We start from the raw sequence: 15594 nt of genomic DNA, 5'->3' as shown, positions 1-15594 counted from the left end.
CCAACTGGCAGTGCTGCGGTTTTCTGGATGGCAGCGGAGGATAGGGAAATGATGGAAGGCCGAGGGGCAGGAGAAAGTTGCCCAACCTTCCCCAAGATGGCGCCTGATGACCCCATGTCTGAAGGAAAGCCAAGGACGGCGTTGGTAAGGAGGATGCCTCTTCCCACTGCCCCAGCCCGTCCCAGTGAGGGGAGGAAGAGCACAATGGGGACACCACAGGCTAGGGGCTGAGAGCTAGAAGATTCCAGAGAGCTGCTAAGAGGGGGGTGACATGCACCCTGTCCCCACACTGGCACCTGGCTGCATCCAGGGACCAGGCAGCCTTCACAACATTGTGAAGTCACGTGAAGTTGGCTTTGATCTCCCCCACCTACCTCTTCACTTCCCAGGTGGCTCATCTGGTAAAGAATCCGGCCCCAATGCGGGAGACCTGGATTCGATCCCTGGGTTGGGAAGATCCCCTGGAGAAGGGAAAGGCTACCCACTCCAGTATTCTGGCCTGGAGAATTCCATGGACTCTATAGTCCATGGGGTCCCAAAGAGTCAGACTCGACTTTCACACACACACACATCTACCTCTCCATGGGTGGGGGGCGAGAGTGGCTTTCTTCTTCCTACAGATGGGGATCGGGGTCCTCGTATACAGAGGTACTCAACGCAAAGCCTAGGTTTCTTCCTCCCTCTGTACCCTCTAGACGACTGGGTATCTAACTGATCTCAAACTAGTTGCGGGGATGGGGTGAGCCACCTGCAAGCAGCGATTTGAAGATCACCAGGAAGACAGACTTCCACTCAATTCCCCCACCACACCCACTTGCAAATTTAGGGCGCCATTCCTCTGTCAGTTTGCCCTCTCCTTCTCAACTCGCAAGGTCCTGATAACTCTGTGTAAGTTTCTCCTAAGAATTCAGTCTAGATGCTTACAGTTAACAAGGCACTTTCAAGCATCCCCAGGGCACTGGGCCTGGGGCTGCGGGTGCACAGTAGGTTGGGAGGCGGGGTCGCCCCATACTGACTCCTCCCATCCCCTTATTTCCGTCTCCCCAGCCCCAGGAAGCAGACACCCTGAAGCCAGACTCCTCCTACGACTACCTGGAGGAGACGGAAGCTTGTGAGGACAGAGGCTGCCCGGGGCCACCGAAGTCACTGTCCTCCAAGGCCGGCCCCGCTGCCACTAAAGGACAGGCGGGGGATGGACCCGGCCCCGCGGAGCTGCCCTCGGTGCCAGCCACGGCGGCGCCGGGGAGCCCAGCGAGCGAGCGCAGCGCCGAGATGGAGCTGGAGAAGGTGCGCATGGAGTTTGAGCTCACGCGGCTCAAGTACCTGCACGAGGAGAACGAGCGCCAGCGGCAGCACGAGCAGGTGATGGAGCAGCTGCAGCAGCAGGCGACGCCCCGCCTGGTAGGTGACAGGCCCCACCCGGAGGCCAAGCGTGCGGGACGCTGGCGGCGAGGGGGCCGCCGCTGACCTGCACAGGAAGCCTACTGTACCCATTTGGTGGCTGCGTCCCACCCTACCTCCGCTCACAGCTTTAGAGCTTCCACGTTCATTAAACTCAGACCCAACTCTTCAAGGAAGGTTGGCCCCAGAACTACCTTGTCCACGGTTTTCCTCCTCAGGGAAAACTCAACATTTCTTCTCCGGCTGGATTCCCACCTCTCTCCTCTCTTCTCGGCATCTCTTAAACAGGATGCCTGGGCCTAGACTGCAGACACCCCCACCACCCCCCACCCTCCACGCCCCCCACCAGGTCCCCTCCAACGCTCCCCCACCCGCAGCCCTGACCCCCGCCACTGCAGCCCGGCTGGTGGACTTTGATAAAACCATCCCCCGCCCCACCACATACAGACACACACCTCCCCTGATCAGGGCTGCATTTTTTCTATTGGGTCACACTGCCTTGCTGTCAATTAAAACTTAGATATCTTTTGGCAAGAAATGGGCCCCTCTCCCCTAACCTAAACGGGGATAAGAAAGCCTGTGTGTGATTAAATGGGATGTGGCTAACACTGTGGCTGGACCATCATAAGCACTAAATAATGAAAGATGTTATTGTTTAAAGCAGCACTGTCTGAGCTTTAAAATCAGACAGTTCTAGGTTAAAATCCTGGCTCTGAAACATGAATTGCATGACACTGGGCAAATTACTGATCCTCTTTGAACCTTGGTCTGCTCATCTATAATAAGGCAATACCTACTTCATAGGGTTGTGGGGAGGATTAAATGAAAGAATACATGTGAGGCACTCTGAAATAAGCCTGGCACATTGAGTTCATTTTTATGTACTCATGCAATTCACTTCTTGACCCAAATGCAACAACCTACGTTCATCACTTTTTAATTTTATTGGGATGTAATGTATTAGCTATGCTTCCCAGTTCTGAGTTCTGAATCATCCTCAGTTCTGAGAAACGTGCCTTCTGGCTTTATCCAAGTCACTGCTATAATTGTTGAGGAGGATATGACCTAAGTCATACCACTAAATACCACTAAAAGAGCTCCCTACAGGTTAGCAATGTTCCATTAATCAGCACCCTTGAGTTACATTTTCTCCAGCTCACATTTCTCTACCTTGTCCAGAAAACTGTACTGATACACACAGTCAAATGGTTTCCCAGAATTAAGATATTACATGATAGCATTTCCCCAACTGACTGGTCCATGTTCTTTTTAAAGAAAATTAGGTTGGCTTTGCATGATTTGCTCTCAATGAACACACACTGGCTTCTTAACAATTATCTTTTGTTTTTCTTGCTCATGAAATTACTTGCTTTTTAGTTTGAAAATCTTTCTCCTTGCTGGAGGAGATGGAGATCTTTATAATCCTATCTGCTCTCTGTCTTCCACTTAAAAAAAGAGACCATTGGAAGTGTTTTGAAAAGTCTGAAAGGTTCCACAAATGCACAGTTTGTTATCAAAATCACTAATGTCAGTCATTAGCGTGCAGACCACCAACAGTGGCAGAGTCCATGGACACAGAGCCGCACTGGGTCTGCAGAGAAACACAGTATCTGTCCAGCCCTCCACTCCTAGCCCAGAATACCGGGTTTCTTCCTCTGGTCTTCTGCCTTCCTTGCCATTCCTTTTAGAAGCAGCTTTACTGGAGTTATTTTCTGCCCTGCTCAGTTTTATTTAGTTGCCTTCACATTTTATGGAGTTGTTTCAACAGGATTGTGTCCAAAACCCCACCTTTAACAATATTTTACAAAAGCGTTTTACTTCCTGTGCATTTCCTTGGAGAGTTGAATTTATTTTTAAATTCCCAACTCTCTTTTTCTGGGTGGGTAGGTGAGTAGGTAGACAGTTGTTATTGTATTGGAAAATACCTCTGAATATGTTTCTAGTGAATTAGAGGCATCACCAACCCTGCTTACAAAAAATGTGGCATGCGTTGAAAAGATATTTTAAAGAATGAGCCATAGATGCAGTGCCTTCTTAACTACAGATCGTAACAGTTACATCAGCTTTTACTCCACTTCTGTGCTAATGCCTTCTACAGTTTAAATGGGGATCTGTTTGACCTTAATCATACAGATCCTGGAAAAGAGCAACACACAGGCAGAATCAGCCAGACAGCTCAAACTGACCCTCCCCCACACCCAAGACCCTGAGGGTTTAGGGAGGCCCCATCCCCTGTCTACTGCCTGTCCACAGGAGAGACACACCCTGGGCTGAAGGACCACAGCCTGTCCCGATGTGACACGCGCCAGCACCCAGAAAATCAGATACAGTCATTTGTGCCCAAGGGATGCTCTCTCATTGGGCCACCATCCAGCAAAAAGGGTGGGGCGTCAGGGGAGACCATCCAGGGAACTAGCCCAAGACCCAGTGTCCAGATCTGGGGATCTCTGAGCAGGAGAGAGACTGGCCACGTTGTGGGACCCACAGGCTGCATGGAGGTACAGAGCAAGGGCGGCGGCCTGACTCGGGAGGGCTAAGGCCAGGCTCAAGAAGTGAAAGCTGATGAGTCCCCTCTGTGCCAGTAGCCTTGCCTGGAGTTTTTCACTCTTGTCTCACTCTTCCTCCTCACCACCTTGTGAGGTGGGCACAATTACCCTCACCTTGGGTGAGGAAGACAGCCTGCCTAAGGTCACATTCGGGAAGGGACAAGAGCAGGAAGGAAGCCCAGGTCTGCCTGGTGCCCAGGCCCCGGCTGGTTGTTTCCACTCTCTTCTTTCCCCACAGTTCTCGGGAGGCCTCCAGGACCTCCTGCTTCCCCAGAACCAGTTCGCCATGTTCCTGTACTGCTTCATCTTCATACACATAATCTATGTCACCAAGGAGATGATCTTCTTTCTCTTCTCCAAGCACTACCTGTTCTGCATTGCAGCCATTTTGCTCTGTTTGATTAAAACTTTATGGTCATACTTCCAAGTGCCTTCGCTCTCTCTCCATCACTGGGCACCTCCTTGCCTCACCAGTGCCCCCCTCCCCCAGTCAGAACTTGCTGGTAGGAAAGGTTTGCTGTCAAACATTTACACCTTAGAGTGAAGAAACGTGTTTAGGCCTTGTACTAAGCCTGAGTTCTCACTGTGGGTGAAGACGCTTTGTTTCCCAAGAGGAGGATTTCAGAAGGTAGTGGGTTAAGGAGGCATCTGCATGGAGAAAGGCTTTAGAAAGCCTTTCCAGAACCACAGAAATTATACTGTGACTGGGCTGACTTGGGATCCACAGAATCTGCTCATTTAGACAGATCTTGTCTGAGGTGTGGGGAGCTGAGGGAGGCTTGGAGGTAGGGCCCCCAAAGAGATCCACATCCCAGTTCCCATATGTTACCTTATGTGATTTAAAAAAAAAAAAAAAGACTTTGGGATTAAATTAAGGCCTTGAAGTGAAGAAGTGATCCTGGATTATCCAGATAAGCACAGTGTAATCAAAAGGGTTCTTATAAGAGGGACGCAGGAGGGTGAGAGGCAGAGACCATGAGGCCGTGGGAGCAGAGCGGGGAGTGATGTGGGACCATGAGCCAAGAAATGCAGGCAGCCTGTATAAGTCAGAAAAGGCAGGAGCATGGGCTTTTCCCCAGAGTCACCAGAAAGGATGCAGCCCTGCCAAAGCCATTTTAAATTTCTGACCTCCAGAACTGTAAGAGAATAAATGAGTTGCTTTAAGCCACTACACTTGTAATAATTTATGACAGCAGCAAAACTAACACAAGAGCCAAAACTCTGTAACCTCCTTCCAACTCTGCAGACGTGTCAAGATGGCATCGTCACCATGCCATTGGCAACAGTCCATTTAACCCTGGCCTGAGCAGGACTGCACACAGTCCATCACACAGGCTCAGAACCTGCCCTCAGTTCAGTTCAGTTCAGTCACTCAGTCGTGTCTGACTCTGCGACCCCATGAATCGCAGCACGCCAGGCCTCCCTGTCCATCACCAACTCCCAGAGTCCACCCAAACTCACGTCCATCGAGTTGGTGATGCCATCCAGCCATCTCATCCTCTGTCGTCCCCTTCTCCTCCTGCCCCCAATCCCTCCCAGCATCAGTCTTTTCCAATGAGTCAACTCTTCCCATGAGGTGGCCAAAGTATTGGAGTTTCAGCTTTAGCATCAGTCCTTCCAATGAACACCCAGGACTGATCTCCTTTAGGATGGACTGGTTGGATCTCCTTGCAGTCCAAGGGACTCTCAAGAGTCTTCTCCAACACCACAGTTCAAAAGCATCAATTCTTCGGTGCTCAGCTTTCTTCACAGTATGAACAGTATGAGCCTGCCCTCAGCAACATGCAATTCAAGAATAGAGATGCTGAAGCTCCAGGGAGCCCCAGGATGGGCCTATCAGGTATCCTAATCATTGAGCAGTGCAGGCCTGGGTGAGGTGGGGGCAAAATCAGGGCATACTTCAAGGGGCCTTGGGGAGGAGGCACTAATGTCTGATTAGAACCACAACAAGTCAGCAATGCTGCTCTTGTGGAAAAGTAGAAGGAGGGGGGACAAAACCAAACAGGCCACACAGCCCAACCCTCAAATCACACACACGCACACACACTGCTAATAGCTGTCTACAATAGACAGGTACACAGATAAGCAGGCAGCAACGACTAAAAGGAACAGACTTTGGGCACTAGAGGGCTCACAGAGGGCACACACACACACACATACACACGCACACACAGCAGGTTGTCAGCTACCCAACCCCACCAGCCCCATCTGAGAATGATGGCCAGTGGAGGAGACTTCAAGAATAATGCAGCAAACTGAATGGACACAGCTGTGCAGTCAAATCTTTTTTTTTTTTTTTGACCCCTCCTCTTCCTGGGCATGAGGCTCTGCTTTAAGAGGAATGAAAGAATACATTTCTGTCCTGTTGGGCTCTCTGAGTAATGCTGAGTGAACGTACATGAAAAGAGAAACCACCCTGGGATTCAGTGTCAGGACACATCATCATGCACTTCAGTCCACAGTGACTTCTTGTTTCCACCCAGTTCAATGCGTCCATTCCCATTTGTAGCTGCATGTGGCAGGTATTTACTTGAAGGTAATAAAACTGTCATTTCTCATTCAAGTTTCAATAGAATTTTTTTGCTATGGGTCATTTCTCACAATCTCTTAATTTGATCTGGGTTTCTGGGGGCAAGGATTGAAGCAAAAGAAAGAGAAGATCTTGCTTTATTGACTACACCAAAGCCTTTGACTGTGTGGATCACAATAAACTGTGGAAAATTCTGAAAGAGATGGGAATACCAGACCATGTTACCTGCCTCCTGAGAAATCTGTATGCAGGTCAAGAAGCAACTGTTAGAACCGGACATGGAACAGCAGACTGGTTGCAGATAGGAAAAGGAGTACGTCAAGGCTGTATATTTTCACCCTGCTTATTTAACTTATATGTAGAGTACATCATGAGAAATGCCGGGCTGTATGAAGCACAAGCTGGAATCAAGATTGCCAGGAGAAATCTCAATAACCTTAGATATGCAGATGATACCACCCTTATGACAGAAAACGAAGAACTAAAGAGCCTCTTGATGAAGGTGAAAGAGGAGAGTGAAAAAGCTGGCTTAAAACTCAACATTCAAAAAACTAAGATCATGGCATCCGATCCCATCACTTCATGGCACATAGATGAGGAAACAATGTAAACAGTGACAGACTTTATTTTGGGGGGCTCCAAAATCACTGCAGATGGTGACTGCAGCCATGAAATTCAAAAGAAGAAAAGCTATGACAAACCAAGATAGCATATTAAAAAGCAGAGACATTACTTTGCCAACAAAGGCCCATCTAGTCAAAGCTATGGTTTTTCCAGTAGTCATGTATGGATGTGAGAGTTGGACTACAAGACAGCTGAGCACCAAAGAACTGATGCTTTTGAACTGTGATGTTGAAGACTCTTGAGAGTCCCTTGGACTGTCAATCCTAAAGGGAATCAGTCCTGTATATTCATTGGAAGGACTGCTGTTGAAGCTGAAACTCCAATACTTTGGCCAGCTGATGTGAAGAACTGACTCACTGAAAAGACCCTTATGCTGAGAAAGATTGAAGGCAGGAGGAAAAGGGGATGACAGAGGATGGGATGGTTGGATGACATCATTGACTCAAGGGACATGAGTTTGAGCAAGCTTGGGGAGATGGTGAAGGACAGAGAAGCCTGGTGTGCTGCGGTCCATGGGGTCACAAAGAGTAGGACATGACTGAGTGACTGAACTGAACTGAAGGAGGAGATCAGGATATCAAAAAGATCAAGGTCCAGATGTTTAATCTGCTAGAGCAAATAGAATTGAGAGTTTGAAAAAAAACAAGTGCTATAATACCATTTATTTAACCAGCCTGTTGCCAGAAAAACTAGATTAAATGCACCCATTTTCCTTTTAAATCTTTTAAGAAAAACTGAATAAACTTTCAGCTGTTAGCATCTCTTCTCACCCCCTTAGCAATGGGCATGAAATCTCCCTTCTGTCCCTCCTCCTAGTCTGATAGAAGACTGGAGCCAGTAAGAGAAGATGTGCCCTGAGTAAAAATGAGAGAAACTCATGGTCACTCCCCAAACTTGGTATAGGCCTCCCAATTCAATTGCAAAGCAGGAAACCAGAAGGAAAGGAGAGAGAAAAACAAAGAGAGATGCAAAGGATAGGAAGAAGGCGCAGCCTAGAGTTATCAAGCAGGCAACAAGTCAACACACAAGCCCTTCCGGAGCATCTCCAATGTGCCTGGTACTTGGTTTCATGCTTTATGGAGACCTGGGAGGTAGACATGTATATCATCCCCCACTTCACAGACAAGGATACTGAGGCTCAGAGAGGTTAAGTGATGCACCCAAAACCATCTTAGATCTCAAGTGTGACTCCAAAACACATGATCTTTATACGCTTACACATTCCTAAAATCCTGCCTCAGAGGATTGCACAGCCTTGCTGGGGAGATGCAGCTGATACACACTAAAGTGTAAAGAAACTAGCAGGCACATAGACCTCAGTGATGAAGGAGAGTAAACGAGAGGGCCCCGGAGCACAGGGTGATCAGAAGTCTCAAAAGAGCAGCTCACAGGGGCCGGTAAGCCTGGGACAGGGAGAAAAGAGCAGGGAGAACTCACCTGAATTCAGACCAGTGTGGGATCTTAATTCAAAGAGAGGAGTAGGCTCATCCTCGCTCTGGTGAATAGTAACAGACCTGGAAAGTGATTTGGAACCAAACTTCATAGTGTTAAATGTTGGTCTGAGGAACGTGAACTTAATCTCTTAGGAAATAAGGAATGTTCAAACTACTGTGCTATTGCACTTATTTCAAGTGCTCAAAATCCTTCAATCCAGGCTTCGGCAGTACACGAATCGAAGACTTCCAGATGTGCAAGCTGGATTTGGAAAGGCAGAGAAACTGGAGGTCAAATTGCCAACATTCACTGGATCATGGGGAAAGCGAGGGAATTCTAGAAAAACATTTACTTCTTCACTGACTATGTTAAAGCCTTTGATTGTGTGGATCACAATGAACTGTGGAAAATTCTTAAAGAAACGGGAGTACCAGACCACCTTACCTGTCTCCTGAGAAATCTGTATGCCGGTTAAGAAGTAAAAGTTAGAACCAGACATGGAACGATAGACTGTTTCAAAATTGGGAAAGGCTGTATATTATCACCCTGCTTATTTAACTTATATGCAGAATACATCATGTGACATGCCGGGCAGGATGAATCACAAGCTGGAATCAAGTTTGCTGGGAGAAATATCAACACCCTCAGATATGCAGATAATAGCACTCTAAAGGCAGAAAGTGAAGAACCAAAGAGCGTCTTGATGAGGGTGAAAGAGGAGAGTGAAAAAAGCTGGCTTGAAACTCAGCACTAAAAAAAGTGAGATCATGGCATTTGGTCCCATCCCTTCATGGCAAATAGAAGGGCAAAAAGTTGAAGCAGTGACAGATTTTATTTTCTTGGGCTCCAAAATCACTGTGGACAATGACTGCAGCCATGAAATTAAAAGATGCTTGCTCCTTGGAAGTAAGCTATGACAAACCTAGACAGTGTATTGAAAAGCAGAGACTTCACTTTGCCAACAAAGGTCTGTATAGTCAAAGTTATGATTTATCCAATAGTCATGTACGGATGTAAGAGTTGGACTATAAGGAAGGCTGAGCGCTGAAGAATTGATGCTTTCAAATTGTAGTGCTGGAGAAGATTCTTAAGAGTCCCTTGGACTGTAAAGAGATCAAATCAATCAATCCTAAAGGAAATCAACCCTGAATATTCATTGGAAGGACTGCCACTGAAGCTCCAATACTTTGGCCACCTGATGAGAAGAATCACCTCAGTGGAAAAGACTGATGCTGTGAAAGATTGAAGGCAAAAGGAGAAGTGGGTGGCCGAGGATGAGATGGTTAGATAGCATCACTGACTCAATGGACATGAATTTGAGTAAACTCCAGGAGATAGTAGAGGATAGAGGAGCTTGGCATGCTACAGTCCATGGGATCACAAAGAGTCAGATACTACCTAGTGGTTGAATAACAACAATAGTGACCCTTCCCAAAAAGGGGGAAATTCTTCACCCATCCTCTCTCCTGGGGACCATGTTCTTGCCTTGACCCTCTCTTTCCATTTCCAGTCTAGGAACATTCGTTCTAACGTCCCCGTGTGAAGATTGCATTTAGCTGTAAAAGGAACCCAGTCACAGTGGCTTAACAAAGTAGGAGTTTACATGTCTCACACACTAAGAAATCCCTGGTAAGGCAGTCCGTGATGGTGAAATTTCTCAGGAAGTCCTAGAGAGCCCAGTCGTAAAGGACCCTTCTCTTCGCTCCTCCATCCTTAGCATATGGCTTTTATCCTGCTCACTTCATGGCTTTTAGCCTCGTAATCTCAATATGGCTGCCGTGGCTCCAGGCATCAACTCCTGGTCAGCAAAGGGGGAAAAGAAATGACGCCACCTCTTAAAAGCTTTCCAGAAAGATCCACTTAGAGACTTCTGCTTGCATCTCATGGTTCAGACTGGTCATGTTGCTGCTCCTAGCTTCAGGACATCTTTAGTATAGTAAGTTTTTTGCCTGGACACTGTTGCAGCCTTGAACAAAATTAAGATTCTGATAGTATGGGGAGGAGGGGAAAGAGAGAGGTGGGTATTGAATAAGCAAATAACTGTGTCTACAGTACCTTGCTGCTTTCTTAAGCCCAGCTCCCACTCCCTGCCTCAGTGCTGAGCCAGCATCACAGTCCTGTCCAGGTTGAGACAATTGGGTGGAGCACAGCTGTGGCCAAGCTTGGTCTGGTCAACGACTGCACCCTCACTCACATACCACAGCGAGAAGGTCACAGTTTTCTCTCAATAAAGGACTGGAACAGCTCTGCCTTCATCCTCTTGACCTCTGCCTGAGGTCCCAGGATCTTACACAACAAGGGCCTCCGCCTTGCCTAGGGGCACACCCCTCGGTGCTAGGTTGCAGGAGGAGGCCCTTCTGCCCCTAGAGTCCCTCCCCTTGCTGAGTCCCAGATCCCGCAGAACAGAGCCCAGTGCCCCCAAAGTCTGTCCTGTCATCCCACTCACACGGTGTTGCTGAAGACTAAGAGCATAACAGATCCTACACAGTACACTCCACTATAGCCCAAGCAGTTAAGCACTAATAGTAAAGTTTCAAGTGGTCTTTGGAAGACAAAGATAGAAGAATCTTGCCTGCTGTCCCACTGGAATCACATAGGTTGCAACCCTGAGCCCAGGGACAGGCTAGGATCCTGGAAATGCTCAGATCTGCAAGGAGGGAAGGAGGAGCAGGCTTGGCTTCCAACTTCCCTGCCATCTCCGTTTCTAATCCCACTTCAACAGGCGATGGCAAGCAAGTTGGTTAAGCTTTCTAGGCTTCATTTGGGTGACCTACCAATTACCTAGGCTCTCAGTTTTTTTAAAAAAAAAAGAAAATTAAAAGGTGGGGGTGGAGAGAATGGGACCAAAGAGCCTTGGGTCTGATTTCAGAAATTCCAATTTAATTGATCTGAGATTGTGTCCAGAGAGTTTGGTAACTTGAACACTGCCCCAGTTGATTGTAACATTTTCAGCTTCGTTACAAACTAAATCCTTGTGACTCAACACATGATCTGAGGACCAGCAGCCCCAGGTATCTTAGAAATGCAGCATCCCAGGCCCCACTCTGGACCCACTGACCATCTGCATTTTTGACAATATTCTAAATGACTCTTGTACACGTGGACGTCACAAAAGCGCTGCTATAGGTGAAGTGATTCAACCTTTGTTCAGTTGCAAAGATAGTGCTCTTGGCCTGGAGGGTCTTGGGCTGGGGGCGGGGGGAGAGTTGGGGGAGCGGCAGTGTGGAGGCAAGACAGTAAGGAGAGAGAGAGGATAACTGAGCGTGCAGCCCCTAGGAGGGCTATGGGTGCCCCCCTCACAGCTGGCAGGCACAGACTGAGTGGCCGTACTTCCACCCTTCCCCTCCACGCTCTTCAGCAGTCCTTGCTCTGGGCTTCTGAGCAACCAAATAATTGCTCCCAGCACTCCGCAATTCACCAGAAACTTCCGGAATCCCCCCAGGCCTGTCTCTGCCTCTGTCCCTTTTGTGATCTGGCTCTGTTGTAGCTTGGGGAAAAATCTTGCTAATATACATTCATTCATTATTTAAAGGTTGCCACTGTTCTTTCAGGGAGGTTAAGCATGATTAAAAAACGGGATTTTTTTTTCCACAGGGCACAGCAGAAAAGCTAGGACTCCCGCATTTTTAAGCTGTTTTGGCCGAGCCTTGTTGCATAATTTAAAGTCCGGGACTCATTTAGATTTAATTAGCCAAAGGAGCAGCAGCTGCAGGTTCATTAGTTGGTATTTATTAAGCACCCTCAGAGGGCTAGGTCTTCTGCTCTTTAAGAGCTTCGGACTTGCAAATTTCCTATACTTTAAGAAAGAGAGGATCACAGAGAGGGTTAGGAGTCAAGCATTTTGGTTCCTCAAGAACAAAGGGGTGGCATCAAAGCGCCTGGGGTCAGGAGATAAATCCCCTAAACGCCTCTGCCAAGAGTCAGTGATTTAGGGACTCAAGGTGACAATGTGATAACAGGGTGCAGGCTCAGCTCTACAAATGAGAGGTGTTAGTAAGAGAAAGGCAGACAATGTAGGGGTCAGAGACCTGACTTTAAGAACCGGGAGAAGTGAAGCGATCAGAACTCAGCTCCAGGATCTTCAGGGCCCAATGCAGAAGGACACTGAGGGTCCCTTGTTCAAGAACCACTGAGGATTTCAAGGTGGGGTCAGAGGATCCTGGAACCAACTGTGGGGTCTGGCTAAGTGCAGGCCATCTCCCCCACCAAGCATAGAGCCCGGGGGCAGTGCTGTGGTGGTCCACCCATGAGGCTGGCCCAGTGAGTGTGGGAGACCTTCTGGGATAGGGGGCTTTTGTGGATCCTCTGAAATCCCCCTCTGGTCCCTGACACCCCATCAGCCAGAGGAAGGGGAACAAGTGCTATGCATTTTGAAAGGGGGTAGGGACGACGGGAGCAGGCCCAACTGCTGAGGATGCTGAGTCTGGTGGTCTAGGGGGAGGAAAGGTCCCCATGCAGGCAATGTCGGGGGGCGGGGCTCATACCCGCACCAGCTCTGGAAGTAGAGTCTGGCTGAGTGGGAGACACCTCTTGGTGTGCAGGTCACGCCCCGGGCTTGCAGCTGCTAATCTCAGGGCTAACACAAGCACTGAGTTCCCCAGTTCTTGGCATTTCCTCTCCCTCCTGGCTTCCTCCCCAGCCCCATTCAGCAGCTAGCTTTTCTCTGGGCTAGAAAAGCCCCAAATAAGAGAATAAAGCTACACTTCTTACCCTCATGAGCCTCATTTGTATTAAATGACACAGTCACTTTCCCTCAAACTTTGCATCAAAGGAGCCTTTGTAGGGTCCTGGGGCAGAAAGCAGGTCTTGGAAGAAAGCCACCGGAAAGCCAGGCAGAAAGTGCTGAGCAAGGCAACCCTTGGTTGAGAAGGTGGGGGTCAGCGGGAGAGAGGTGGGGGGGGTGTCCTTGGGAGCTTCCCCCTCCCCTAGGTAGGGCATATGCCAGGCATTCTCTACCACGGAGCCACTCTCCTCCCAGCTGGAGCGGCTCATCGTGTGCTGCAGAGACCACCCTACTGCCGGGGCCTCAGCCAATGCTTGAGGACCAAATGGATGAACAAGTCGATGAACAAAAGGGTGCAGGAGACAGCCTGAGGGAAGACTCTGAGCTCAAGCCTTCTGTGGAGATGGCCTGGAGAGGAGGGAAGGGCTCACACCCTTACCCAGTAGCTACTGTATATTTTGCCCCGTCCAACACACTTCATGTCAACTCATCTCGTCCCACGGCCAGCACTATAACCATCCCCACCCTGCCAATGAGAATGAGACTCAGACAGGTTCAGGAGTTGCCTGAGCTTCCTGAGCTGGAAGCCTGGCAGGGACCAAGTATAGCACAGAGCTGAAAGTTGCTTTAAAGAATGTTGAGAAATCTGTCTCGTCTGTTTGGATGTCAATGAGATTCAGAGCTGCTTTGATAATAAATGTGAAGAGTGGTGTTACTGTATTTCAAATGCTATTGTGAGGTCCCCTGTATCTCTCTATATTGTGCACACCTAGGGGTAGAGGCTTCAAAGGTACTCGACTGAAAAATCTGCCCTTTTATTCCGCCCATTCTCTCCCTTCCTCCCACTAAAGGTTGTGGAGGGAAATATCTCTGAGAGGGGACAAGCATGTCAGTCCTCACTCACTGGCTCTGGTGGGGCAGGTGAAAGAGGGGAGCTGGCCAGCTGGAGCTAACAAGAAAGGAAGAATCAGTGCAAAAGAGGCAGCCCCCCCACTCCCACCCTCCTGCCCATTTTCACCCTGTGTCTAGTTCAAGGGCAGCCAGGAATCCAGTCTTTTTAAGTGATACCTGCTGATTTTTAACTGTTGATTCTATCTTTTTAGGCACTCTATGGACCTAACAAAAGTCTGCAGGCCCACAAACTCGCAACCTTTGAACTTGAGATGTGATTTCCCTTATGATACAGTCTTCTGTTTCACTCAGAGATGTGCTGGGGGAATTCTTTAAACAGAAAATACTCCTAGTTACAAAAATAGAATGTGATTCACTCTAGCCCTGCATTAAGCAGAGAAGCAGCAGTAAAGGATGTTTCTTCCCTTCACAAATTGCCTCACCTTGAGGTGTTTCAAGAGACAGATCTCTTTGTGCATTTCAAATCAAGTTAGAATGGGAAAAATCTAATTTTCATACAACTTGAAGGAAAATGGGAATTTGACTCAAGCCTGGATCAGGATTAAAGAAGGGGCAAGGCAGGAGCCTGGGGTGGAGAAATGAGGCAAGAGAGTGCATTGCAGGCAGAGGGCAAAGCTGGGTGCCCTCACTTAGGGATGTGGAGAGAGACTGGCAACAGCCCTGTGAGAGTGGTGAGACAGAGAGATGGAGCCGGGGGACCGGATTCAGAGAGGGAAAGAGGATGAGGGCACATCATCAGTTGCCATGGCAACAAAGGAATAAGGAAAAGGGAGGGGAGAAAAGGAGGGAGGGGGGAATCTCAGAGAAGAGCTATATTGTGCTGCTACAGCCAGGTCTCTCCTCTCCATCCAGGCACCTGTCTATAACTCCCAGGCCCTCTACCACCTTCCCCACCTGACTCCACTCAACCTTGGCGTGGATAAAATACTATGAAATGAAAATACTATGAACTGATGTCAAAGACATTCAGATCCTATATGTGTAACTATAGGATATGTAACTACTTACTTCGCATCAGTCTCTAGAAGACCTCTCTTTAAAAAAATTTTTTTTAATTTAATTTTTTAAAATTTTACTTTACAATGCTGTACTGGTTTTGCCATACATCAACATGAATCCGCCACGGGTGTACACGTGTTCCCAATCCTGAACCCCCTTCCCACCTCCCTCCCCACCTCTTTTTAAAAATTTAAAAATATATATTTATTTGGCTGCACTAGGTCTTAGTTGCAACATGTGGTGTCTTTAGTTGTGGCATGAGAACTCTTAATTGCAGCATGTGGGATTTAATTCCCTTACCAGGAATTGACCCAGGCCCTACATTGGGAGCATGGCGTCTGAGCCACTGGACCAACAGAGAGGTCCCTCCAAAAGGCCTCTTGAATTAAAAAATATTTTCTCCACTGTCTTGCTATGAAAGCCTG

At 48.2% G+C, this 15594-nt stretch overlaps 1 protein-coding gene across 1 annotated transcript; it reads left to right on the top strand.

The window, feature by feature from the left end:
- Positions 1–96: 96 nt before the first annotated feature.
- TMEM247 (transmembrane protein 247) lies at positions 97–7146 on the top strand. The gene is made up of 3 exons (XM_069581923.1): positions 97–144; positions 1048–1401; positions 4186–7146. Exons 1-3 carry the CDS (start codon positions 97–99, stop codon positions 4489–4491), a joined length of 708 nt encoding a protein of 235 aa, XP_069438024.1. The 3' UTR covers positions 4492–7146.
- Positions 7147–15594: the final 8448 nt, after the last annotated feature.

The sequence above is a fragment of the Ovis canadensis genome, chromosome 3, assembly GCF_042477335.2.
Source record: "Ovis canadensis isolate MfBH-ARS-UI-01 breed Bighorn chromosome 3, ARS-UI_OviCan_v2, whole genome shotgun sequence".
NCBI classification, from domain to species: Eukaryota; Metazoa; Chordata; class Mammalia; order Artiodactyla; family Bovidae; genus Ovis; species Ovis canadensis.
The sequence above is the reverse complement of the archived record's forward strand: the minus strand, read 5'-3'. Positions and strand labels throughout refer to the sequence as shown.

Excerpts from the sequence above, each read along its gene's own strand:
- TMEM247 (XM_069581923.1), top strand. The coding sequence starts at position 97 with ATGGCGCCTGATGACCCCATGTCTGAAGGAAAGCCAAGGACGGCGTTG. Across the intron at positions 145-1,047 it reads GAAAGCCAAGGACGGCGTTG|CCCCAGGAAGCAGACACCCT; the intron begins GTAAGGAGGATG and ends CCGTCTCCCCAG. Across the intron at positions 1,402-4,185 it reads AGCAGGCGACGCCCCGCCTG|TTCTCGGGAGGCCTCCAGGA; the intron begins GTAGGTGACAGG and ends CTTTCCCCACAG.